This window comes from Castanea sativa, chromosome 11, assembly GCF_040712315.1.
Source record: "Castanea sativa cultivar Marrone di Chiusa Pesio chromosome 11, ASM4071231v1".
Classification (NCBI taxonomy): Eukaryota; Viridiplantae; Streptophyta; class Magnoliopsida; order Fagales; family Fagaceae; genus Castanea; species Castanea sativa.
The window spans coordinates 40,128,216-40,154,978 of NC_134023.1; the positions used below are offsets into that span (position 1 = coordinate 40,128,216).

The window sequence follows — 26,763 nt, forward strand, 5'->3', positions numbered from 1 at the left end:
CAAATAAAGGGTTTGAGTCTTTCACAAAATTAAGAAAAGAAGAAAAAGAAAGATTAAAATTCTGGTTGCGCAAAAGTAGAAATCATTTATATTTATATATCTAAAAGTTAAATAATAACATTTATTGTTGTAACGTTTTTATTGAGTAATATCAGCGGTCATATTATCTATCTATTTCCAACACTCTCTCTCTTATTTATAACTCTTTTTCTTTTTATTAATTTTCTAACTTATTGTTACACTTACTCCAACTTTTCCCTTTCTTTTATCTCTTCATCTCTCTATTACTATCCATCATCTTACTATAAATTTAAAATTCTCCTTCTTATTCTATGCATAGTTTTCATACAGAAAAAATATATATATGTTTTTTCTCTAAATTTCTCTCTTTCAATTATTATTTTTTTTCATTCTTTGGTGGATTTTTTTTTCTTGCATCTCTACTTTGTTGATGAAATTTTGTATTATTTGGAGCTCTACTTTTGATTGATGTGATTAAGATTTGTGTTTTTAAATTATTATCTTTTTCTTTCTATTTATTTCATAGATGTTATCCTATTGAATTATAAAGATAGTATATAATAATATAATAATATTTTATTTCATAACATGGCTTTGATAATTTCGTGATTATTACTATATTTTTTATTTTTACTGTTTTTCTTCTCATCTTATTTCCTATAAATTTCTTATTATTCTCTCTAACATTCTCTGCTGAAAAAGCTACTGCTTTCTCTCTCTTGATTTTTAATTCTATTTTGCAACTCTATTTTAGGTTATATAATCATTGTGATTTTTAAAATCTATTTTAGGTTCATATGTTTTGATGTTGTAATTTTTAGGTTACTATCATAAGTATTCTCTCTCTCTTTTATAGTTTTGGTTTGATTTAATACTTAGATATTTTGGAAGTAAAAATTTTGAATTTATATCAAAACACAATCTTGGCTATACTAATTTTAGATCAACATTCAGTCCATTTTGGTCTATTCAGTTTATTTTAGTCTACTTTGGTCTACTTCAATCCAATTCGATCAACTTTAGTCTATTCGATTCATTCAGGTCATTTCGGTCTATTTGGTCCAATTCAGTCCATTCGGTCTACGTCGGCCCATCATCTAATTTGGTCCTTCTGGTCCACTTCGGTTCAATTTCGTCCACTCTGTATGATCCATTTTGGTCCACTTTGGTCAATTCGGTCCACTTTGGTCTATTACGCCCAATTCAGTCCATTCGGTCTATTAGGTCCAATCTTGTCCATTTCAGTCCATTTGATGTACTTACTTAAGAATGGGAATGGTCTATTTGATTCACTTTGGCCTAATTTGGGATACTTAAGAATGGGCAAAGACAACTTTGGGTTGAGAATACTATCAATTGTTTGAGTAATATCAATTGTAATCATATGATAAGTTTTGGTTATCATAATTATCTCCTTAAGAGAATGCGAATTTGAATAATAACTTTGAAACTTAAAAATTTTAGTTGTATAAAAAGAAATTAGGAAAATATAATGCATAATAACAATAGTTAGAAGAATATTGACAATTTCAAAAAAGAATAATATCAATCATAAACATTAAAAATGATAAAATTGTATATTTGTAAAAATAAAGTGATGGAAATCATTTTTTGAAATTGTTCAATTTTTTAGGGATCAAATTATCTACAATCAAATTTAGAGTAAATTATACATATTCAATATAATTTTGTTATGAATTTTGATTACCATGATAATCTCCTTCAAGAGAATGAAATATTTGAATAATTTATTTGAAATGTACAACAATTAGTTGTAAAAATAAATAAATAAATAAATAAAACTCTTAACAGACTAGCACATAATTTCAAAGAACATGGACTACCTTTTAAGGTAAGAATATTAATCAAACACACCAAAATAATATATTGATATATTCGCAAAGATAGAAAGATGAAAAAAAATATATTAGAAATTGTACAAATTTTAGAGAAAACAAATTATCTTCATCAAATTTTAGAGAACAAATTATATACATTATATTATAATTATAAAATAATTATTTATTCATACGCATCACGTGAGTCTGGAATTGGTTATAATAATAAGGTTTTTCATTTTTGACAAAAAAGCAAGAGTAAATATTATTGAGTATTGACTATGTATTTTATAAATTGAATTTGTGACTATATTAAAAAATACATAGTATATGTAATACACCTATTTGAACTAAATGTAGCCCAAAAAGCAATATCTCTTTGTGCTTATTGGGCTAATTTGGCTTATGAAAAGAACTTGCATAGATTTCGTCATGCATCACACTATGTAATACTGAAATCTTCCTTTTCTTTTTTTCTTTTTTTGAAATCTTCCTTTTCAGGTACATAGAAGCCAATCAATAATTTGAAATGGCAACAAAGGATTTCAATTCAAACGACGGTAAATATGCTGCTTTCCCATTGGTTAATAGTGTGGACATTCAATGAGTTCTTTTATATATATATATTGTGGATATGTAAACAGTAAATACAAATTAGTGTGAAACAATATATTTCCTTCCATGAAATACTTGCATTATGTTTTTTCCTAATTAGTGAGAAGAATTTCCTCTTACAGATGAAGCAGTCAGTACAGAGCGGGGGAGGCTTTATCGGGCTGCACTGAATGGTGACTGGAAATCTATTAAGGACATAACAAACATTCAAAGAAAAATTACAAAGAAAGGAGAAACCACTCTTCATATTGCTGCTGCAGCAAACCAGAAAGAATTTGTGAGGAATTTATTGAGGACGATGATTAAAGATGACTTAACTGCTGAAAACACTGTTGGAAACACTGCCTTGACCTACGCTGCTGCAACTGGAAATGTGAATATTGCCAAAGCGATGCTGGAGAAAAATCATAAGCTGCCAAACCTGGGTAGTGGGATAAAACCACTCTATATGGCTGTTTCCTTAGGACACAAACAAATGGCAGATTATCTTTATCCTCAGACTAAAGAGAGAGTTCGTGAGTGGAATGACAAAGAACAGGCTAAACTATTTATCACTTGTGTTAGGAGTCGCTTATACGGTAAGCATAAGTAATTATTACGTTTCTTGCCTTTTTGTTTTGTTTTGCTTTTTTTTTTTTTTTTTGGGGGGGGGGGGGGGGTGGTGGGGGATCATAATGCTAATGATTTGATTTTGTCATTCTAGAAATAATGCTAATGGTTTGATTTTTTCATTCTAGAATTTGAAGTTCAAAACATTAATCGTGATTAAATTAACACAATCTAAACCGTTCATTTTATTTCTAAATGAGGAAAAGCTACACAATTTCACTCATTTTCTAAATGAGGTATCAAAGTATTGAAGGACTGGAGATTTTGGTACTGATTTATACATTGTTCGGTCATCTTCATCTCAATGCTTAAATTTTTAGTTTCATTAAACTTTACCATGCCATCCCTTTTTCTTTTCTTTTCTTTTTTTTGCCTTGAAACTACAGTATCAAATAAATTTTTGTATTGAGAATGAGATTCTTCATCGTATAATTCTATCTTAGACCTCTCTAACATGTGGGCACAAGAACTTTGGGAGCCTAATGCGAAATATTTAAGTGGGACTTTATTTATTTATATATATATGAAATAAAATAATTTTGAGATTTCTTTTTGAGATTCAATATGTTTTTCAACTTTTTTTTTTTTAAAGCTTTTCATATCTAGATAAATATTTCTTAGTAAACATTTATAATGAGCAAATATTTATAAATAAATAAAATACGATTTATAATTAAAAATTATAATTTAACTAAAAATCAAATTTAAAGTATGGAATATTGAAACCTAATTTATCAAAAGTATATTGTGACCACTTTATATACTCTAAACTAATACAAAAAATAAAATTGATTTATGTAAATTTTAATTAATTCAGCTGGTTAAGTTTCTAATATAATTTAATAATAAATGACTATTATTAGTAATGGATGTGAAAGATTAAAACTTCTCTTAAAAAAATTGATTTTTCACATGAGGCAATAAATTAGTATCACCGTAATTCGCGTGATAACTGATACTTGATAAAGCAAATGAAACTAATCTAGACTATACACTATTGTTTTAGTTTTTAAAAATAAAAGAAGTGAAAAGTGAAAACGTATGTCAATGGGTTAGTGTGCGACTGTGTGTACAGTGCTTATATAAAATAAAAAATAATAATAAAAAAATTGAATAAAGCCAGTAAGTTTGAGTTATCTCTAATATTTAAAAAAAAAAAAAAAATTCATTTGTTTTAATGTGAAATTGCTACATTATTTATCATCAACTAAATAAAATGTGAGGATTAAAATTCACTGCTACTTGTCATTATACAATAGAAGGTCAAATTTCCTATAAAAAAAGAGGGTCAAGGAGATATAGTATAGAGATTTTTCTCTTCTGTCTTTTTGTTTTTAGAGATATATAACCTCTATTTTAACATATTTTAAGATATTTACATTGTTAATGAATATATTTGGTATTAATTTTGATTTTAGCAGATATTCTAAAAATGAGTTAATAAATTTGTATCTTATTAATTTAGATTTAATTTTGTTAGCCATAATTGGACTATTTTTGTGTTTTCTTTTCATTTTCTGTGTTTTGGGATATAGTGGGACTTTTTTAATACATTCTATTGACCAATAAAATGAGTTAAATTTTTATTTCTTAATTAAAATATATGGATAAATAAATTAAATAATATTAGTTTAAAGTGGGCGTTCTTTTATTTTGGACCATAGGCATTGCCTCACTTGCCTATATATGCTTAATCTCTAAACAAAAGTTCCAAGGTGATCAGGCCGACACCAGTTAAGTGAAATCTAGTGCATGAGGAGAAAAAAGCTTTCAAAATAACTGTTGTCTGTCTTTTGTCATATGCTTATGTAATGCTTTTCCTAGTATATCTTTCATGAAAGAAATATTCAACATGTTCCTTATCAATATTTTTTATTTTATCAAAAAAACATAACTAAATGCTACAACACACGGAGAAGAAAAAGAATTTCGTCAATGAATATTTTTGCTTGGAATTTTTGGTTTTGGTGTAAATAATGTAGGAGTAGCATTGCAAATGCTCGACGACAACTCTAATTTGGCTGCCGCTGGAAGATCGGATGGAGAGACTGCATTGCATGTGTTAGCTCGTGATCCTTCTGCATTTGTTAGTGAAATACGACCATGTGAGTTTTGTTTTGTTTTGTTTTTGTTTTTGTTTTTGTTCTTTAGTTTATTTTTTTTTTCTTTTTCTTTTTCTTGTGAGTTATTTTGATTGAAATTCTTAGACATATGTGTTGCGTTATAAGTTGACTCTAGTTGAATTAACCAATTGCTCAAGTTGATTAATTAATTATATACTATAATAATTGCAGACACCTAATCCATAATTCACTTCTAACATAAGTAATCAATGTATCCATTTAGGCCCAACTAACATAAGTATTTTTACGTTACTACCATGCATTTTTGGCGTGATATATCAGAATATTGGAAAATACTTCTCAATCTCATTAAGAATCGAGCTGTACAACTTATAGATTATACAAAGCAAAGAAAGAAAGTAATTGTAAGAGAAACTAACTAACTAACTAACCTCTACACGAGTGAACAGAATCCTAACCAACTATCTCACGTGTTGTAACTAACATATCAACTAATAAATACAAAAGCTACATGTAATTTTTCTTCTTAAGATACTGTTGTTTTCTTCAAGTTTAACTCTGTAGGTTCTTCGAGTCTTAATTCTGTAGGTTCTCTTGTTCCCGTTTCTATCAAGTCTTACTCTGATTCTTGTTAAACCTCTTCATGCTTTTTCTTTTTATTCTGATACTCCCCTTCGGGGAAACTGCAAAATGTATATTAACTATTCCCATCTAGCAAACCAGATTGGAAAATTGATTGAAACCTAGTGCCTTGTTTAGAAAATTAGAAGTTGACAATGTGTTCTTGTTGGGAAATTTAGACCCCGGTCGATAGAATTAACAAGTTTTAAACCCAAGTTATTAATTAGATTTATTATGAATAAACCTTATTAAAGCAAACAAACATCAATATCATGTCAATATCATACACAGCAAAAAAGTAAAGAAGATAAGATATGATGACCTAGGAAAACCAATGAAACAAACTAGTTTCACAGTAGAAAACCTAGGGGGAAACCTTCCCGAAAAGCAATCCACTATATTAAAGAGAAGTTTCAGATCTAATACAAAACCTTTGTCCCTAGATTCTACAATCCTCGTAGATGAACTTACAGTAGAAACCTTTTACCACTTCAAAACCTCTGAACTCTTCAATATATGAATGCCACCCTTTTTGCACGGATCCCTGTACATGACTAACCAATGATGCACAACTCCCAGTACATGACTAACTCACCAACTTGAAGAATATTGTTGGCTGCAAAATTCTTCATTTCATCAACAATGAAGATTAAGAAGCACTTGGTTACAAAACCCAACGGCACAAAGACGCAATAGCTTCTTTCAGAGAGAATAAGGCATCGGTCACCTTTTGCATGTGTTCTCCTTGTATTCTCATATAAGACGGCCTTTAAAATAAGCCTTATATATGTCTAGGGTTGTGAGAAAAGAAACCTTACACATACATGTCAGCATGGGCTAAAATCATATTTGGAAATTTGAATTTTGTAATTCTCGATAGATACTGTATTCGTCAACAGCTGTCAAGACCTCGATATATAGATAGCTATCTATCAAGAGCTGTTGAGCTTTAATGAATCATCACTTCTTCACTTATTTCTTGGATAGATTTGCATGGCTTCAATACTAGACTTGAACTCTTGTTCCTTGAAGTACTAAACTCATCATAGATCTACCCAATTACAAGTAATGTGCGTTTTGTCATAGGATTAGCCAATTCTAAATGACATATGTTCTTAACATGATTTACATATGTCCTAACAGTTCTTACATGGATTAGATTGATAACCTTTTGCAGCACCTTATCCCTCACTACATGACAATCAATTTCAATGTGCTTGGTCCTCTCATGAAATATTGGATTTGATCGAATGTGCAAAGTAGCTTGACTATCACAAAATAGCAAAGCTTCACTATTGTGATCAATCCCAATATCCTTGAGAAAATATAATATCGAAACTATCTCACAAGTGGCCATAACCATAGCTTTATACTCTACTTCTGCAAAGGATCTAGATACTGTGCACTATTTTGTTTTCCATGAAACTAGAGAGTCTCCAATGAACACACTATAACTTGTCACAAATCTCCTTGTGTCAGGACATGAAGCCCAATTGGAATCAGCAAAACTTCTGACATGAATTTTTGACTTTGATGAAAACAATATGCATTTTCCAGGTTCATTCTTTGATAGGCCAAGAATGTATTGACCCCTTTGGTAAATTAAATCAATCAATTAAGCCAAGTAAATTAATTAGATTCAATTACATGCAATACGCGTGGTAGCACAAACAAATCACCAAATAACTAAATGCAACGGAAAATAAATTTGACACTGGTGATTTGTTTACGAATGTGGAAAACCACCGAGGCAAAACCCCATCAGGTGAATTTAAGGTCACCACTCCCGAGAATCCACTATTATCAAAACAAGCGGTTACTAGTAAAGGAATCCCAGTACCTTATACCAACCTACAGTTGAACCCTTACCCCAATACCCAATTGGACTTGTAATGTAGTGACAATCTCTCCTTTCAATGCATGGCTCCAAGTACGTGACTAACCAATCGATGCACGGATCCTAGTACGTGACTAACACACCAACTTGAGAAAGATGTTGGCTGCAAAGTTCTTCAGGTCATCCACACGATGAAGATCAAGAAGCTTCTCTGTTACAAAACCCTTGGCGCACAATCGTAGCAGCTTCTCCAAAGAAAGATGAACTAGGGCAAATTTACTCTGGTCACAATTTGAGTGAATATTCACTTTGCATCAACTTGCAACCGCTTAGACGGCCCTTAAAATAATCCTTATATATGTTTAGGGTTGTGAGAAAAGAATTCCTACACAAATACCTTGGATATACGTGAAAAATAGTTCTGAAAATCTAAATTCCGTAATTCTCGATAGATACAGCTTTTGTCAAGAGCTGTCGACAATTATATATTAAATCTCGATAGATATATCTATCAAGCTATCTGTTGAGCTTTAATGATTTGCACTTCTTCACTTGGTTCTTGGACAGATTTGCATGGCTTCAATACTAGACTTGAACTCTTGTTCCTTGAAGTATTAAACACATCCTAGATCTATCCAAATACAAGAAAAATGCGTTTTGTCAAAGGATTAGCCAATTCTACATGACATATGTTCTAACAAGTTCCACATATGTCCTAACAATCTCCCCCTTTGGCAATCTATGACAAGACCACAACAAACAAATGAAGTATGAGAGAAGTCTTAAATCACTAAACTCATAATCACTTGTTGAATACAATAAAATCTAATCCTAACACAAATTCTTGAAAAACTTTGCAAGAAGAGAGTTCATGAAATGATAGATTTTGATAACCTGTCTTTCTTAAACACTTTAAACAAAATTCATCAAGGCATCTTAATGTGAAACAGAAATAAAAGATATCATACATAAGAAACATGTATATAAAGAGAGAAAAGAAACAACACATGGAGAGATAGGTGAAAATGATAACAACATCATCATAAATACATATCAAAGATAAGTACAATGTTTGCTATCACTAAGTGGTCACAAGACTGATGTACAAAAAGATAACGTATAATGCTCACTACATCCCTCAGAAGATATAAACACTCCCCCTAACAAAAATGTCATATACTAACTATCCCCCTAAGTACATGACTACTCTCAACCCAAAACTACTCCCCATTTTTGTCATGAATGACAAAGGGTAAGTCATTGAGAACCAGTCATCTCGTCATTTCCAGAAGAGCTAACATCCTCATCCTCATCATTAGTGCCATCCTCGCCGAAAGCCTAGGGTGAAGGAGAAGGTACGAAGCCACCTATCTGAGCCTGTCATCTAGCAATACGGCCAATATGAGTGTTCACTTGACACAACTCATCACTAAGAGTGTCAAGGCGAGCATCTATGCGCTCAAGCTGAGCCATGATGGCCTTAAGAGTCACACCACCACTCGAAGAAGAGGGAGCGGAGGTGGATGGAATGGAAGAGGTGGAGGAGTCGCTATCTCGGTCAGTGGCCGCTTTGGTTGAAGCTGGGCCTCGCTCGGTCAAACAGACGCCATGCTCAAGGCACCTATGAAGGAGAAGTGAACAAACTTGGGATAGGAGACAGAGGAGTGGCGAATGATCCTCGTGATAGCAGAAGGAAAGATAAGCTTATCACAGGACGTCGTATCCTTATAGACATCTATAAAGGCGAGAGTGAAGTGAGAGGGAAAGTCTATAGTAAGGTCCTCTAAGAAGGAAAGAAAAAGACAAGCACGAGGCTCGGTAATGGAGTTATGGTGAGACAAGGGATGGAGAACAAATGTCATCACCATATTAAGGAACCTCGAACCTTTTGCAAAGTCCAAGCATGAGGTGTTTTGATGATCACCCCATGAAGAAGGTGTCTCACAAAAGAGAGACAGAAGTTCATCTTTGGGCATAATCCTCAGACGTGGACATCCAAGGTAATCAGGATGTGATACCCTCAGAACATGTAGCACTTCGGAGATAAGCTCCGGAGTAATTACTATACGTGTACCTCGCACATGAGTAATAAAACGAGACACAAAAGAATAAAAAACTTGCATATTGGAGTAAAACTCCTGTATGATTATGGATGGACAACTCACGAGTATCTCACATAGAGATTCCCAACCCCGCCTGTGAATGATAGTTGGTAGAGTAGTATTGAAAAAGTCCAATAGAATCACGTGGCATTCCAAATGAATTCCACATTTGGAGAAGTTCTCTGAGAAGTCTTGATGGGCTTTCTAATCATGGAACCTGACATAAAGAGCAGTATGATTAAAAGATGATGCCCTGGAACAAAGAGGGTTCCGGGACAGAGTGGATTTGGGCTTGGGTGCCATGCACAGACTGTTCGAGAGAGAGAGAGATAGAAAGAGAAAGAGAGAAAGAAAGACAATTAGAAAAGCACCATCAACATATAGTACAAAAAATGGAAATGAAAAGGTACGTATGCATGAACAATGCATGAGCATGTGACGTGCAAAGAAAATTGCATCATGGGTTCAACCCAATCCAATCCTAATAGCACAAAAGTTTCAACATATAAACACACAAGTTTCAACATATAAACACACATCTATAATTCATGAAATATTATGAAAATGCAAATGTAATGCAATGCATGAGCATATAACATCATATAAGCAAAACCCAACCCAAAAATTACACAAAATACTCAAAATTTTTCAAAAACCCCAAATTTTTTAAGAAAATGCAAAACCTAGGTCTAAATGCATGGAATGCATGAAGAATGAAGGATTAAGGAAGCATACTAGAGGAGAAATGCTCAAACAAGGCCGAAATCCAAGAAGGTAGGAGGTTTTAAGTGAGAAGAGGGTGTTTAGGAGGTGAAAGGATAGTTTCTGTTGAGAGAGAATAACATAAATGAAATAGATTTCATGCTAAAGCAATTTAAGGAAAACGTGTCTCGATGGATCGAGGATCTATCAAGATTCTATCAAGCACTAATTCTCGACAAATAAATCTGTTGAGGTGCTGTTGAGAATCTGTTGACGGAAAAATTACCTTGATGGACCAAACAGCTGTCGAGAAGCTATCGGCCAGACAAAAACTTTCACGATGGATCGAGAATCTATCGAGAAGCTATCGAGACCAATTCTAAATAGCTAGATAGATCAAAAATGCAATAGAATCTTTCAAGAAAAGAAGTTCAAGGGTCTTGATAGATAGCTATCTGTCGAGGATCTATCGGGAAGCTATTGAGCTTGATAAAAAATAGTTTTTCAAAAAGGAAAAACACAAAGAGATGAATGCAACCAAGCAAGCTACTCAACATTGATCCAAACAACATATTAAGCTTCAAACACATCTCTCAACAAGAAAAATGTAAAGCATTCATGATCCAAAACACACACACACACACACACACACACACACACACACACACACAACAAGTCTAACTAATTTTACATTTAAAAAACAAGTCATGACAGTTTAGTGAACATACATTAACTCAATAATTCCATGTGATGGTCAAATCACATTGTACCTGCACATGTATCAAAAGTAGCAAAAATTTGCGTGTTGTGTGTGAAAACATCACAAGATTGCATAAGTGTCTCATGTTATGACGATTTGAGATATGAGAAAATCAATTTAACTCACACACAATCAGAACTACTTGATGGGGATTATCACATTCGAGGTACATCCTATAACTCTCACATCTCCTAGAAACACTCTTGCAACCATATTTAAAAGCATTTTGATTCTTTTTGCTTTTAGTTTTCTTTGCATATTTTGTTTTGAGCATATCATGCATAGGCATATAAGAAAGAGAAAAGAAATATCCAATTATGTTAAGCTAAAACATCACAATTTTGCTATGCCGAAGCATACAGATGTTCTTTATGATTGGCGGGCTTTAGTGGTGAGATGGTTATTTATGCCTTTCTCTTAGGATTTTTTAGTTCTTCCCTTCAAAAAGAGTGATATGAGTGTTAAGTACAAGAGATTACTTAATCATACTCATCACAAACACAAGCCACAAAACTCACTTGCTTAGTTGTGCATTAAGATGCTCATCTAAGTTACAAAAGATACAAAGTTTAAAAAACTTTGTTTCAATGGCCATCTAAGGTACACAAGTACCAATGTACACAAAACACACTGTTTTGTAATTTTCTGATTTTTCAATTTTTTTTTATAAAAAACAAAATAAAGAAAAAACTGAAAACAAACAAACAAAATCATGTTAAACAAAGCATAGCATAAAAACTAGATGTAGATGCATGAGGAAGGAGGAGAAGGAGAAAGGATTACTCCATGGATATCACACCAATGTTTTGGCATAGGAATTCAAATCATTTACTATCAAGAGGCTTAGTGAACAAATTAGTCTTCTGATCATCAGTGTGAATGAACTCAAGAGTGAGAGTACCATCTTCGACAAGCTCCCGAATGAAGTGATGTCAAATCTCTATGTGTTTTGTTCGATAATGTTGAATAGGTTTTTTAGAGATGTTAATGGCACTGGTATTGTCATAGTAGATGGTAAGATGTTCTTGACGAATACCATAATCAAGGAAGAGTTTTTGTATCCACAAGAGTTGGGTGTAGCAGCTACCGGCAACAATGTATTCAGTCTCAGCAATGGATAAAGAGATGGAATTCTGCTTTTTGCTCATCCAGGAGACAAGATTATTACCCACATAAAAATGACCCCCAAAGTACTTTTTCTATCATATGCATTCCTAGCCCTATCTGCATCAGAATACCCAGCTAAGACATTATTGGTGTCCTTGCTATACCACACACCGAAATTGGCAATGGATTTAACATACTTTATGATTCTCTTCAAAGCAATCATATGAGACTTTTTGGGATTAGCCTGATATCTAGCACACACTCCCACACTATAACTAATGTCAGGTCTACTAACAGTAAGGTAAAGAAGACTACCTATCATGCTTCTATATAGAGAAGAATCAACACTTTTTGCTAACAAATCAATAGTGAGTTTAACATTTGGGCTTATGGGGGTTCTAATAGAACTAGCAAATTCCAAACCAAACATTTTCACAAGACTTTTAGCATATTTAGATTGAGATATGAATATACCTATCTCTTTCTAATGGATCTACAATCCGAGGAAGTGATTCAACTCTCTAATCATGCTCATCTCGAACTTGGCTTGCATGAGTTTGGAAAAATTATGAGCAAGTTCATCCTTCATAGACCTGTAGATGATATCATCAACATAGACTTGAACAACTATCAACTCGCCATCTTCCCTTTTTATAAAGAGTGTTTGACCAGCTTGTCCTCTTGTGAAACCATGTGAGATCAAGTATTGAGTAAGCCGGTCATACCAAGCTCTAGGTGCTTGCTTTAGTCCATAGAGTGCCTTCTTGAGGTACAACACATAATCTGGAAAGTGTGGATCAATGAATCCTTTAAGCTGAGCCACATAGATATCTTCTTTAAGAAATTCGTTCAAGAAAGCAGTCTTTACATCCATTTGATAAAGTTTGTACTTCAAGTGACATGCCAAGGCCAGGAGAATCCTAATGGATTCCATACGAGCTACAAGAGCAAATGTCTCATCATAGTCTATTCCTTCCATTTGAGAGTATCCTTGAGCCACAAGATAAGCCTTGTTGCGGATCACATTTCCTTCCCCATCAGTCTTTTTGCAGAATATCCACTTTGTGTCAATGATGTGCTTTTCTTCTAGTCTAGGTACTGGGGTCCAGACATCATTCCTTTGAAATTGAAGCAGTTCATCATGCATGGCCTCAACCCAGCTTTCATCCTGGAGAGCTTCCTCAACTTTAGTGGGTTTAACCTGGAACAAATAGCAAGAATAAGACACAAAGTTAGCAACACATTTATCAACTATACACTTTAATAGTGTAAGTTCATTCATATTTCCCATAATAACTTCAGGAGGATGATTCAACTTGATCCTTGAGGAAGGTCATTTCTCTTCATGAGATTCAGAATCAGGCAAGGTAGGAATGTCTATTAAAACTTCTACGACACTTGGAGTACTTAGAGATGTGGGCTCTTAATCAACTATTTCTTAAACACCCTTAGGCTCAGGAGGAAGAACTTCCTTAGGGATCTCTTCACTAATTTTCTCAGAACCAAACTTTGAAGCCTCATCAGTAACAACATTGATTGTTTCCATCACCTTCTTGGTTCTCTTGTTGTATACCTGATAAGCCTTACTAAAGAGGGAGTACCCCAAAAATATTCATTCATCACTTCAGGAATCAAATTTTCCCACATTCTCTCTATCCTTAAGGATGAAACAAGTACTTCCAAAGATTTTCAAATACTTCACATTTGGCTTTCTTCCTTTCCATAATTCACAGGAAGTCTTCTTGGTACCGGGTCTGAAATATACCCTGTTAACCGTATGACATGCAGTGTTGACGGCTTCTCCCCATAAATTTCTAGCCACATCCTTGTTGTGCAACATGGCTCTAGCCATCTCCTAAATGAATATATTCTTCTTTCTACTACATCATTTTGCTGAGGAGTAATAGGATCAGCGAATTCTTGAGATATACTTGATCTAGTGCAAAAGGATTCCATGTATGAGTTCTCGAATTCTTTACAATGATCACTTCGAATTTGATCATTCTTCAATTTCTTCTCAGGAGCGTCTAACTTGGATCTTAGAAGAATGACACAAGTATACCTGGTGAAATCATCTACCACAATCATGATGTATCTCTTTCCTCCAAGAGACTCAATTCTAGTTGGACCCATGAGATCTAGATGTAGTAGCTCCAAAGGTCTAGATGTGGTAGCTCTAAAGGTCTAGATGTAGCTGATGTCTGAGTGCCCGGATGTTTAGCTTTTGTTTATATCCTAAGCTAACACGGTCCACAGCCAACATTGTTTACTCTGCTAAGCTTTGGTATCCCCAAAACTGATTCATGCTTAGAAACAATTGATAGATGTTTATAGCTAGCATGTCCCATCCTTTGGTGCCATAAGTCTTCATTTGGCAAACGAATACTATTGCACACAATATCAGCATCAGGTACCAGTCCATAGCAGTTATCCAAAGCACGAACACCACTTATGAGCTTCTTCCCAGACTCATTCAACACAAGGCATTTTCTTTTTGAGAATAACACTATAAAGTCTTGATCACATATCTGACTTATACTCAACATGTTCACCCTCAAACCTTCTACATATAGCACATTTACAATGTCTGGTAGTCCAAGTAGAGAGATAGTTCCCTTCCCTTTTATCTGTGACTTACTCCTATCACCAAAGGTGACATTTCCACCTTTCTTGGACTCAAAAACCTTAAAGAGAGAGTGGTCTCCAGTCATGTGTCATGAGCAACCACTGTCAAGGTACCACAAACATGTGTCCATTACCTTGAATACAGACTTCATCATAAAGCACACCTCATGCTTAGATGAAAAATCAGTAGAAATGGTGTTTTCTCTTATCTACCATTTATGGACAAGACCTTTAACTTTCACTCTTCTCAGACGAACTCCTCTGCACATTTTTATTCTAAGAAAGTCTAGTTTCTTCTTTGTCCTATTAAGATCTTTTTCAATAATCATCATGATAGCTTTCAAATAACTTTTAGACTTGCATTTTTTGAGACACTCAATCAAATAAAGATTAGAAAAACAAGATGTATTTGAAATAAAAGATCTTTTAATGTTGTATGCAGCCATGATAGCAAGGGTCAATGGATCACACAACAAAGATTAACCCTAATCAGAGTGTGCCCGCTCTGATACCACTCGATAGGCCAAGAATGTATTGACCCTTTTGGTAAATTAAATCAATCAATTAAGCCAAGTAAATTAATTAGATTCAATTACATGTAATACGCGTGGTAGCACACACAAATCACCAAATAATTAAATGCAACGAAAATTAAATTTGACATGGGTGATTTGTTTACGAATGGGGAAAACCACCGAGGCAAAACCCCACTAGGTGAATTTAAGGTCCCCACTCTTGAGAATCCACTATTATCAAAATAAGTGGTTACAAGTAAAGGAATCCCAATACCTTATATGAACCTATAATTGAACCCTTACCCTAATACCCAATTGGACTTGTAATGTAGTGACAATCTCTCATTTCAATGCACGGCTCCAAGTACGTGACTAACCAATCGATGCACAGATCCAGTACGTGACTAACACATCAACTTGAAAAAGATGTTGGCTGCAAAGTTTTTTAGTTCATCCACGCGATGAAGCTCCTTGGTTACAAAACCCTTGGCGCACAAATGCAGCAGCTTCTCCAAAGAAAGATGAAATAGGGCAAATTGTCTCCGGTCACAATTTGAGTGAATAATCACTTTGCATCAAGTTTTAGCCACTTAGACAGCCCTGAAAATAATCCTTATATATGTTTAGGGTTGTGAGAAAAGAAACCCTACACAAATAACTTGGATATGTGTGAAAAACAAATCTGAAAATCTAAATTTTGTAATTCTCGATAGATACAGCTTTTGTTGAGAGCTGTGGAGAATTATATATTAAATATCGATAGATACATCTATCGAGCTATCTGTCGAGTTTTAATGAATTGCACTTCTTCACTAGATTCTTGGACAGATTTGTATGGCTTCAATACTAGACTTGAACTCTTGTTTCTTGAAGTATTAAACACATCCTAGATCTACCCAATTACAAGTAAAGTGTGTTTTGTCAAAGGATTAGCCAATTCTACATGACATATGTCCTAACAAGTTCCACATATGTCCTAACATTCTTTAGGTATTGTAGAACTCTGTGCACAGCATCCAGGTGGGGCTTTCTTGGCTTAACCATGTACTCACTCAACCTATGAACTGCATAGGTGATGTCTGGCCTAATAATGATTGAGTATAACAACCTACCAATCATTCTTCTCTACATACTTGGATCCTTGAGCACTTCTCCCTTATACTTGCTCAACTTGATGTTTTGTTCCATTGGTGTCGTAGCTGGCTTGCACCCTAGGAAACGTGCATCAGTCAACACCTCAAGTACGTATTTCCTTTGGCACAAAGCTATTCCTTGATCTGATCTAGCAACTTCAAGACCAAGGAAGTATCTCAAATCTCTCAAGTCCTTAAGTTTGAACTTTTGATCTAACAACAGCTTAAACTCATCTACCTCATCTTTATTATTGCTAGCCACTAGGACATCATCCACATAAACCAAGTGGATCAAGAAAGACTAACCTTTGTTCTTAGTGAAGAGGGAGTAGTCAACTTTAGATTGCACAAACCCCAAATCCTGAATCAAAGTAGTTGAGAATTAGGTAAACCATTTCCTAGAAACCTGCTCCCCCTGGCTATTAAACCCTGGAGGAAGAGCCATATAGATCTCCTCTAAAAAATCTCCATGCAAGAAAGCATTGTTCATATCAAGTTGTCCAAGATACCAGCCCTAAACTACAGCCACTAGTAAAAGGCACTTAACTGAAACCATTTTGGCAACTGGGGAAAAAAGTTTCAATATAACCTATCCCTTCCTTTTGAGTGAAACCCTTTGCAACAAGTGTGGATTAATGGAGTCGCCACCCAGATTAGGTCTAGGAACCATATTAGGCCCTTTGGGCCAATCACTCACACACCTGAATTCACGTACTAGATTATGGGTCTGGAGTTTGGGTACGGCTTGGGAAGGTGTTGTGCACCCAAGACTGCCTAGCTTATGGGCCGGCCTCCATTATGTGTTGCTAGGCCATATTTAATTAAAGAGTTTATTAAGAGAGCCTTAATCCTTAACCTAAGTATACATTATGAACTTTAAATAAAAATAACACATACAACATGTTAAAAACATATCACAATATAAAAGGAAATAAATTAAACATAATAAAAAAAATAAATTAAACATGACAAGTTGACAATTAAATAAAACACACAAGAAGATAATATCAAATAGACTAAACATGGAAAATAATTAACCTAAAACAAAGTCAAACAGAATCAAAGATTATGTGAAAAATGATTAAAACAAATAAAAAAAGATTTTACCCTAATCTAGATTTGGGGTGCGTGCACATACTCAACTATGCGTATGCATTGTTGAACCACGCGCATGCATACATGATGATGCGCACGCATCTTTTAACACATTCGAAAAATTACATTTTTAGAGATTTAATCAAACAAAGATATAATATGTGAGATCAAACAAGCATGTGAGAAACCCTAAAAACCAAACTAACATAAAACAAAAATACAAATCATCAACATAAACAAATAAACAAAACAAATAATTAAACTAAACTACATAAAATAAATATACATGTTATACTTTACATGAAACCAAAATAACAAACCAAGAACAACAAGAATAGATTATAAACAACCTAAAATCATGTTGGAACATATCAAACATAATTAAAACATCAAACACATCAAATATAACAAATGGAGAAACTATATCAAGAAATTCATGTGAATCATATTAAGCAAGGTGGTAAATCATGGAAAAGAGACTCACCTTGCTTTAGAACCACAAATTTGATGTTATTTAACCAGCCCCTCAGCGCCTACAATCACAAAGGATAGATGGAGAAGTTAAAGATAATCAATGAACACAATATTTGTTAGTAATCACAATTCAAGAACAAAAGGTTTTGAAATTTTTTTTTCCTTAGAACTAACAAAGAGAACTTTTTTGATGATTAAAAAATGTGCTAAGGGCCTGCCCTCCAGTTTTGAAAAGAGAAAAAAAGGTTTTAGAGAAGATGGAGGCCAAAAAATCACTCTCTCTAGCTAGGGTCTTGATTGGAGGCATAAGATGAGTATTTATAAGTTAAAATTAGGGTTTTTAGACTTTTTAATGATCTTTGGACGTTCTCAAGGGTCCATGGCCTGCCCACATCAAAGCATTATGTTTTGGGCCCTTAAAATGAAGTTTCAAAACCTAGAAAATTGGACTTCCTAGTTGGCCCAAATTCCAACAGTCAGAACTCACTTAATATAAGTCCAAATTAGGCAACATTTGCGTTCAAATTGAAGCCTAGGATGTCTAATTTCCAATGAAACAAATCTCCCTTAAAAATTCTTTCTGAATCAAAAGTAATAGTCAAAATAGTGAGCAAAGATCATTTTTTAGTATTGATTTCAAAGTGATTTGAGCACATTTGAGTTGTATTTACTTCCAAACTATTGTGAACTCTTTAATTACCCTTAGTTGACATATGTCAAGCTCATCATTAGGGCCGATGACCAAAATTTATTAAGGAGTACAAAATGCGATGCCTATAACAAGTCGAACCTTATATGTTTCCACCAAGCCATCAGACTTGTACTTGACCTTGCAAACCCACTTACGGCCTATAGGCTTCTTATTGGCAGGCAGTGAAGTCAAGGTCCAAGTTTTATTAGCCTCTAAAGCTACTATTTTAGTAGCCATAGCCTCTTGCCACTTAGGATTAGAAACTACTTGGTAATAATGTGAGGGCTCAACAATGGAGGAAGTAGAACAACATAAGGATTTACAGGAAGAAGAAAGGGAATGATAGGAAAGATGAAAAGACAAGGGGTACGAAGTACTTGATTGGAGAACAGAAGTAGTGGGAGTGGAAGTAATCGTGATATAGTGATAAGCTTGAAGATAGGATGGCTTTTTGTGGACTCTAGAGGACTGTCTAAGGGGAATGGGTTCAACAAGTGGTTCAAGTGGTTCAGTAGGAACATCATGTAAGAACTCATCATCAAGTTCATGATGTACTTTAATGATAGTATTTTCCAAAGAAGTAGAATGATTAGATGGAGAGATTAAATGGGATGAAATAGGTTGAGGAAGATCGTCAAATGGAAGAGGTAAAGAGTAGGGTAAAGGAATAGATGAATCAATACCAAAAGAAGGAACTAAAACAGATGTGTGAAAAGGAAAAGTAGATTCATGAAACACAACATCTTTAGATATGAAAATAGAATGAGTGTGTAAGTCAAACACTTTATTACCCTACATTAAAAGGGTAACCAATGAACACACACCTCCTAAACCTAGGATCAAATTTAGTCCGAGTATTGGCAATAGTGGACGCAAAGCATTCACATCCAAAAGCCTTTAAATGCTCATAGGATGGTGATTGATGAAAAAGAAGTTCAAATGGAGTTTTATTGTTCAACAATAGAGATGGTAGCCTGTTTATCAAATATGCAACAGTAAGCACACAATCACCCTAAAATTGAATAGGGAGATTGGATTGAAACTGTAATGCCCTAGCAATGGAAAGAAGGTGTTGGTATTTTCTATCCACAACAGAATTTTGTTGTGGAGTATAAACACAACTATGTTGATGTATAATGCCATTAGAAGTAAAGAAATTTGGCATGTTAAATTCTAAGGCATTGTCAGTCCTTATGTGCTTAATTTTGACATTGAATTGAGTAAGAACCATGGTATGAAAGGAAATAATAAGAGATCTAACATCAGATTTTGATTTCATTAAGGAAATCCTAGTTGCTCTAGTTGCATCATCAATAATTGTCAAAAAATATTTGAAGCCATCTAAGGTAGGTGTGGAATATGGTCCCCAAACACCCATATGGAGTAAATAAAAAGTAGAATTGCTAAGATTATTATTGAAAGGAAAGGGTAAACATTTTTGTTTAGCCAAAGGACAAATTCCACAAGTACTATGTTGGGAAATTTAGACTCCGGTTGATAGAATTAACAAGTTTTAAACCCAAGTTGTTAGTTAGATATATTATGAATAAACCTTGTTAAAACAAACAAACATCAATATCATGTCAATATCATGCACAGTGAAATAGTAAATAAGACAAGATATGATGACCTAGGAAAACCAATGAAACAAATTAGTTTCACAGTAAAAAACTTGGGGGGAAACCTTCCCAAAAAGCAATTCACTATAGTAAAGAGAAGGTTCAAAACTAGTACAAAACTTTTGTCCCTAGACTCTACAATCCCCATAAATAAACTTACAGTAGAAACCTTCTATCACTTCAGAACCTCTGAACTCTTCAATATATGAAAATCACCCATTTGCACGGATCCTAGTAAGTGACTAACCAATGATGCACGAATCCCAGTACATGACTAACGCCAGCAACTTGAAGAAGATGTTGTTGGCTGCAAAATTCTTCACTTTATCAACAATGAAGATCAAGAAGTACTTGGTTCCAAAACCCTAAGGCGCAAAAGACACAGTAACTTCTTGCAGAGAGAATAAGGCACTTGGTCACTCAATGCATGTGTTCTCCCTTATATAACGGTCTTTAAAATAAGCTTTATATATGTCTAGGGTTGTGAGAAAAGAAACCCTACACATACATGTCAGTTAGGGCCAAAAATCAGATCTGAAAATTTTCATTTCGTAGATCTCAACAGATTCAGCTTTTGTCAAGCTTCTGTCGAGCTTTGTTCTTAAATCTCGATAGATACTGTTTCTGTCAAGGTATCTATTGAGCTTTAATGAACATCTTTTCTTCACTTGTTTCTTGGTCCTAGCAAGTGGTGATTAGGAAAGCTAGTCCAAAAAAAAAAAAAAAACTAGCTTAATAGTTTAAAACTTGGCCCAAAACAAAGTGAAAAATAAGTTTTGGGCTAGGCAAGAAAAGCCTAAAATTTGAAATATATACCGACTTCAAACCGCATCTTATAGTAGGGGAAGATGCTACATTTTCCAAAAGTGCATCCTTTCCTTGAACAGCAGAGATAAGAGGAAAACAAGGATTGATCAGTGCAAGAAGCTGCTAGCACTACTCTAGAGTGAAAATTGAGTTGCTTGTACTTATGCAAGGCATCAATTCTTGTGACTGAGTGGTTGACATCTGATGAGCCATTGGAGTCTTGTTCTTGAATTTGAAGCCAGGTGAAAAACCATGCAACCTATAACACTTGTCTGCTGTATGACTAGTTTTACCATAGTGGGTACAAACTGGTTTGTCTTTACCCTTGCCACCATTACCAGTGCTACCAAGATTAGCATTAAAGCTATGCATCTTAGCAACTAAAGCAGTTGAATTAACCTTTACGCTAGATGAATTTGTAACAAATCTCTGCATTTCCTCTTGAATTAACAAAGAATAAACTTTGCTAATGGATGGAAGAGGATCCATGAGTGAGACTTGAGTCCTAACTTATGAAAAAGAGTCATTCGATCCCATCAAAAACTCATCACTAATTCTCGGACTTGCAAATCACTAAGATCATTGTTCACATTGCATACACACTTCCCTCATGGACATGATGGAAATGGGCTGCAATTTTGCAATTGATCCCAAAGCACCTTTAATTGAGTAAAAAAATTAGTCACATAAACTTCACCTTGATGAAGCTCTATAATTTCCTTTTGAAGATTGTAGATCCTTGGTCCATTGCTCTGAGCAAATCGATTCCTTAGATCATTTTAAATCTTCAAAGCTATGTCTTGATAGATGATGCTTGCTTGAAGTTTTAGTGAGACTGAATTGGTTAGCCAAGTTCCAACCATATTGTCACACCTGATCCAAGCTTGAACAGCTAAAGGAGAAGACACCAATGGAGATGATAAGGTAAGAGAACCATCAATGAATCCTAGTTTATTCTTGGTGAGCAAAGCTTTCCTTACAGCTCGAGCCCATGCCGAGTAATTCTCTCCACCAATCATAGGTTGTGTAACAAGAATTGTACTCGGGCTCTCTGCATGATGCAAGAATAGGGAATCATCCATTGGGAAATCCTGTGAAGACGAAGATGACACATGCTCTCTAGCAGGAGCATTTGGAGTTGCAGCAGAAGCCATTGTTAACAAGGAAAAATTTTCTTAGAGAAAAGAAAGAGTTTTCTTAGAGAAAATTGAGAGTCAATAAACCCTAAACAAAATTTGAGAATATACTCTGATACCATATCAGAAAATTGGAAAATACTTCTCAACTCGTTAAGAATAAAACACATAAGTATTTGTACACAATTGCAACGTTTAAAACAAAAACATAATTATTTGTTCGCAATTGAAACGATTAAAACAAGTACATGCAACACCGCTTAACCCATTTATATAATTATTTGGTTTTCAACTGTCATTTTCTCTTTTAAAAACTCCATTTCCCCCCTTCCTTTCCAGAAAAAATAAAAATAAAAAACGCCGAAGAGTTCCAGGATCAATCACAGCCTAAGAAAGATGTCAAAATTGATAACAATGGCGGTTTTCTTAGAAAGTAAATCTTCAAAAGGTAGATTCTAATAACCAAACTGGAAATGAAAGACTTCTGTTTGGGCACGAAAATAAAGATTTTACGAAAAAAGAATGTATATAAAAGGCAAATTTAAGTGTGATACAATAATTATTTCAAGAAATAATTCATACATGTGCAGTGAAAGGTGAGTTCAACGGGGTCCCTGCCGCTGTTGCTTCTTCTTCTTTTATCTTTTAATCTCCTTTTTCGTTCTCTCCGTGCTAGCCCCAATTGACTTAAGTCGCACTTCGTTGCTTTATGTCACTTTGCTTTTTTTCTTTTTGTTTGTTTTCTCAAGCTGGAAGACGTTTATTTATTTATATATATTTTTTGCTGGAATGAAGATGTCAGATGTTGTGTTGAAAGAAAGGGCTGACACGGGAGGGTTGTTATTTATGTAAGGGTTGACACATGAAGTTTCTAATACACATTTATGAGACAAAACATCAACAAAATTAATTAAACAAAACCAGGCATTTGTTTTATATTGCGTCGTGTAAGAAAGTAAGTTTTTTTTTTTAATGGGATATGAAAGTAAGTTTTATTTCCTTGATAAAATGTATAAATGTAAGTAGGAGACATATTGTAATTGATTTTAATAATAGTGGATTTATTTAGATTTTTTGCATGGTTTTTTCCCATTAAAGAGAAATGATTTTTTCAGGTAAATTTCTATGTATTTGTTCGATTGATATCTTTGCTTGATAAAGATTTTAGGTGAGTTTGTATAATTGTCTATAGAGATGATATTATTTTATTTTGACTGGATCTTAAGTTAGATATAAAACTTAGGAATACATTGTAATTGATTTTATAATAATGAATTTATTTGAAGTTTTTCTGGCAGTTTTTCCTTCAAAGAAAAATAATTTTTTACTTAAATTAATGTATTTCCATTTGATTGATATCTTGGCTTGGTAAATTTAGTGATTAATATTTTTAGAGTTTGATTTAAATTTCTTAAGTGATATAGTATTCTTAATTCGTACAAGATTAGAATGGGACCCAACACTAGTAGCACATTCACTCTTATTCTCTAGATCTATTCGATTCTTTTAGTTATTTATTTCTCACTAGGATATGGCTACTTTCTTTTTCCCTTTCAATTCCAGGGTTGAAGTTAAAACATGAAAACTCGAAGCAATCTCAAGCCAATGAACTGTTTAAAATATGCCTTCAGGCTTACAGAGATGACGTTGAGAATTTGAACGAAGCCTCAGTGATTTCACTAGTTCTGTTTGATGCAGTAGAAGCAGGCAACGTTGATTTCGTGGTTAAACTTATTCGCTTTGACTTTGATTTATTATGGAAAACAAGAAAAAATAAAAGCATATTTCATATTGCTGTTGAGAAGCGCCATGAAAGCATCTTCAATATACTTAACGAGATAGGCTCAATTGGAGATCTAATAATAGATAGAATAGAAGAAGATGGAAGCAACATTTTGCATTTAGCTGCAGGGTTGGCACCTCAAGAGAAGCTGAATGCTATATCAGGAGCAGCTCTTCAAATGCAACGAGAAATATTATGGTTCAAGGTAATTATTATATTCTTTGAATAGTATGTGATGAACCATTTCATAGAATGTCCACTCCTGTTTCCACATAGATTTAATTTCTACCTAAAATTTTTAGAGTTTTGGACTAACAAGTCTCTCATGTGATATTTCCTATGATTTGTAATGGAAGGAGGTGGAAAAGGTTGTAAGCCCTACATTCAAAGAAATGAAAAATAACGAGGGGGATACACCGTATGTTTTATTTGCGAAGAACCACGAGGAGTTAAGGAAGGAGGGAGAGAAGTGGATGAGGAACACAGCTGAGTATTCTATGGTGGTTGCTATACTAATTGTCTTGATAATGTTCCCTAGAGAAAAAGCTGATGGATTAAAGGATAGTCCTAATCTTTTTCCGGTCTTTTTAGTTTCAAGTGCAATAGCATTATTTTGCTCTTCAACATCCCTATTAATGTTCTTATCCATCCTTACCTCGCGTTACTCATACAACGACTTTCTTGTATGGTTACCAGTTTGGTTGATGATTGGAGTGGCTTCACTTTTCATCGCAATTGCCGCCATGATGGTTTCATTTACTGCATCCTTTTGGTCGGATATTCGTAGTCATCAGGAATTGCCATTGATCTTGGTTGTCATTGGTTTTTTCGCTTTTGTGCCAATCTTATGTGTGTTGCTGAAGTACCGCCTATTTGTTGATATAGTCCGATCTACCTTCTTTCGGTTTCGGAAACGTCAACATCTACTTTAGCAATGGCTAGTCAAGCGCAACTTGTCAATCTTTCGGTTGTTTTCCCTTCTACGTATGTGTGAAATGACTATGAATAAATTTGTATTATAACGCTGGAAGTTGTTACTTAAACACATCTTATCTTTTGCATTTTTTTTTTGAGATGATTATATTTTGCGTTTAATTTAATTTACTTCTTATGCATAAAATCAACTTACTTTCATAGCAGTTTCATACATTTGAAATTTATTTCAAATCAAAATATAGGGTAATTTTATGGTACCCCTCAAAAAAAGGGGTACGGTACACACTGGTAAGCAACCTACTATACTAGGTTACTAAAACATCACATTTGACGGTTCCATTCTCATATTGTGCAGTTCCAATATCACATGTGACTGTTTTTTTATCACATTTGGTGGTTCTTTTTTTTTTCTTCTCATATTTGACGGTTTCATCCTCACATTATGTGGTACTAACATCACATGTGACTGTTCTTTTATCACATTTGATGGTTCCCTTACTTTTTCTCACATTTAACGGTTACATCTTCACACTGTGCAGTATAAACATGACATGTGACTATACTTATGTCATATTCGGTTCAATTATTTTTTTTCTCACATTTGATGGTTCCATCATCACATTATGCAGTTCTAACATCACATGTGACTATTCTTTTGTCACATTTGGTGGTTCCCTTATTTCTTTCTTCCATTTAACAGTTTCATTGTCACATTGGATAGTATCAACATCAATTCTGACTGTATTTTTGTCACATTTGATAGTTCTCTTAGTTTTTTTCAAATTTGACGGTTTCATTTTCATATCAAGTAGTACCAACATCACGTCTAACCATACTTTTGTTACATTCGATGGGCAACCTACTATACTAGGTTACCAAAACACCGCATTTGACGGTTACATACTCACATTGTGTAGTTCTAATATCACATGTGACTGTTCTTTTGTCACATCTGGTGGTTACCTTATTTCTTTTCTCACATTTGATGGATCCATTGTCATATTAGACAATACTAACATCACATTTGACAGTACTTTTATCACATTTGACGGTTCCATCCTTACATTGTGCAGTACCAACATCACATGTGACTCTACTTTTGTCACATTTGGTGGTTCCTTTATTTTTTCTCACATTTGACTGTTCTATTGTCACGTTAGACACTACTAACATTACATATGACTATACTTCTGCCATATTCGGTTATACACTAATTTTTTTCTCACATTTGATAGTTTCATAATCACATTGGGCAATATGAACATCACATGTGACCAAAATATCCTTAGAACCTAAAAAATGACCTAAATGACTCTGAAATCCAAAAAAATGGCTGAAGTGACATTGTAACCTAAAAAGTGACTAAAGTACCCTTACAACCTAAAAAAGAACATAATGCACTTAAAACCTAAAAAAAAAAAATGAAATACCCATAGAACCATTAAAATAAACGACATGACCTTGAAACCTTGAAATTTTTTTAAATACCCTTGAAACCTATAAAATGACTAGAATACCTCATAAAACTTGGAAATGGACCAAAATACCCCCGAAACTCTCACCAATTACCAAAATACTCTTAGAACCTATAAAATGATCAAAATACCCTTAAAATCTAAACAATGACCGAATGACCCTAAAAACTAAAAATGA

The 26,763-nt window shown here is 34.0% G+C and overlaps 1 protein-coding gene across 1 annotated transcript; it reads left to right on the top strand.

The window, feature by feature from the left end:
- The first annotated feature begins 2,371 nt into the window (after positions 1-2,371).
- On the top strand, positions 2,372-25,196 carry LOC142614583 (uncharacterized). Its single transcript, XM_075787137.1, has 5 exons — positions 2,372-2,419; positions 2,597-3,052; positions 5,066-5,188; positions 23,955-24,379; positions 24,531-25,196. Exons 1-5 carry the CDS (start codon positions 2,389-2,391, stop codon positions 25,104-25,106), a joined length of 1,611 nt encoding a protein of 536 aa, XP_075643252.1. The 5' UTR covers positions 2,372-2,388; the 3' UTR covers positions 25,107-25,196.
- Positions 25,197-26,763: the final 1,567 nt, after the last annotated feature.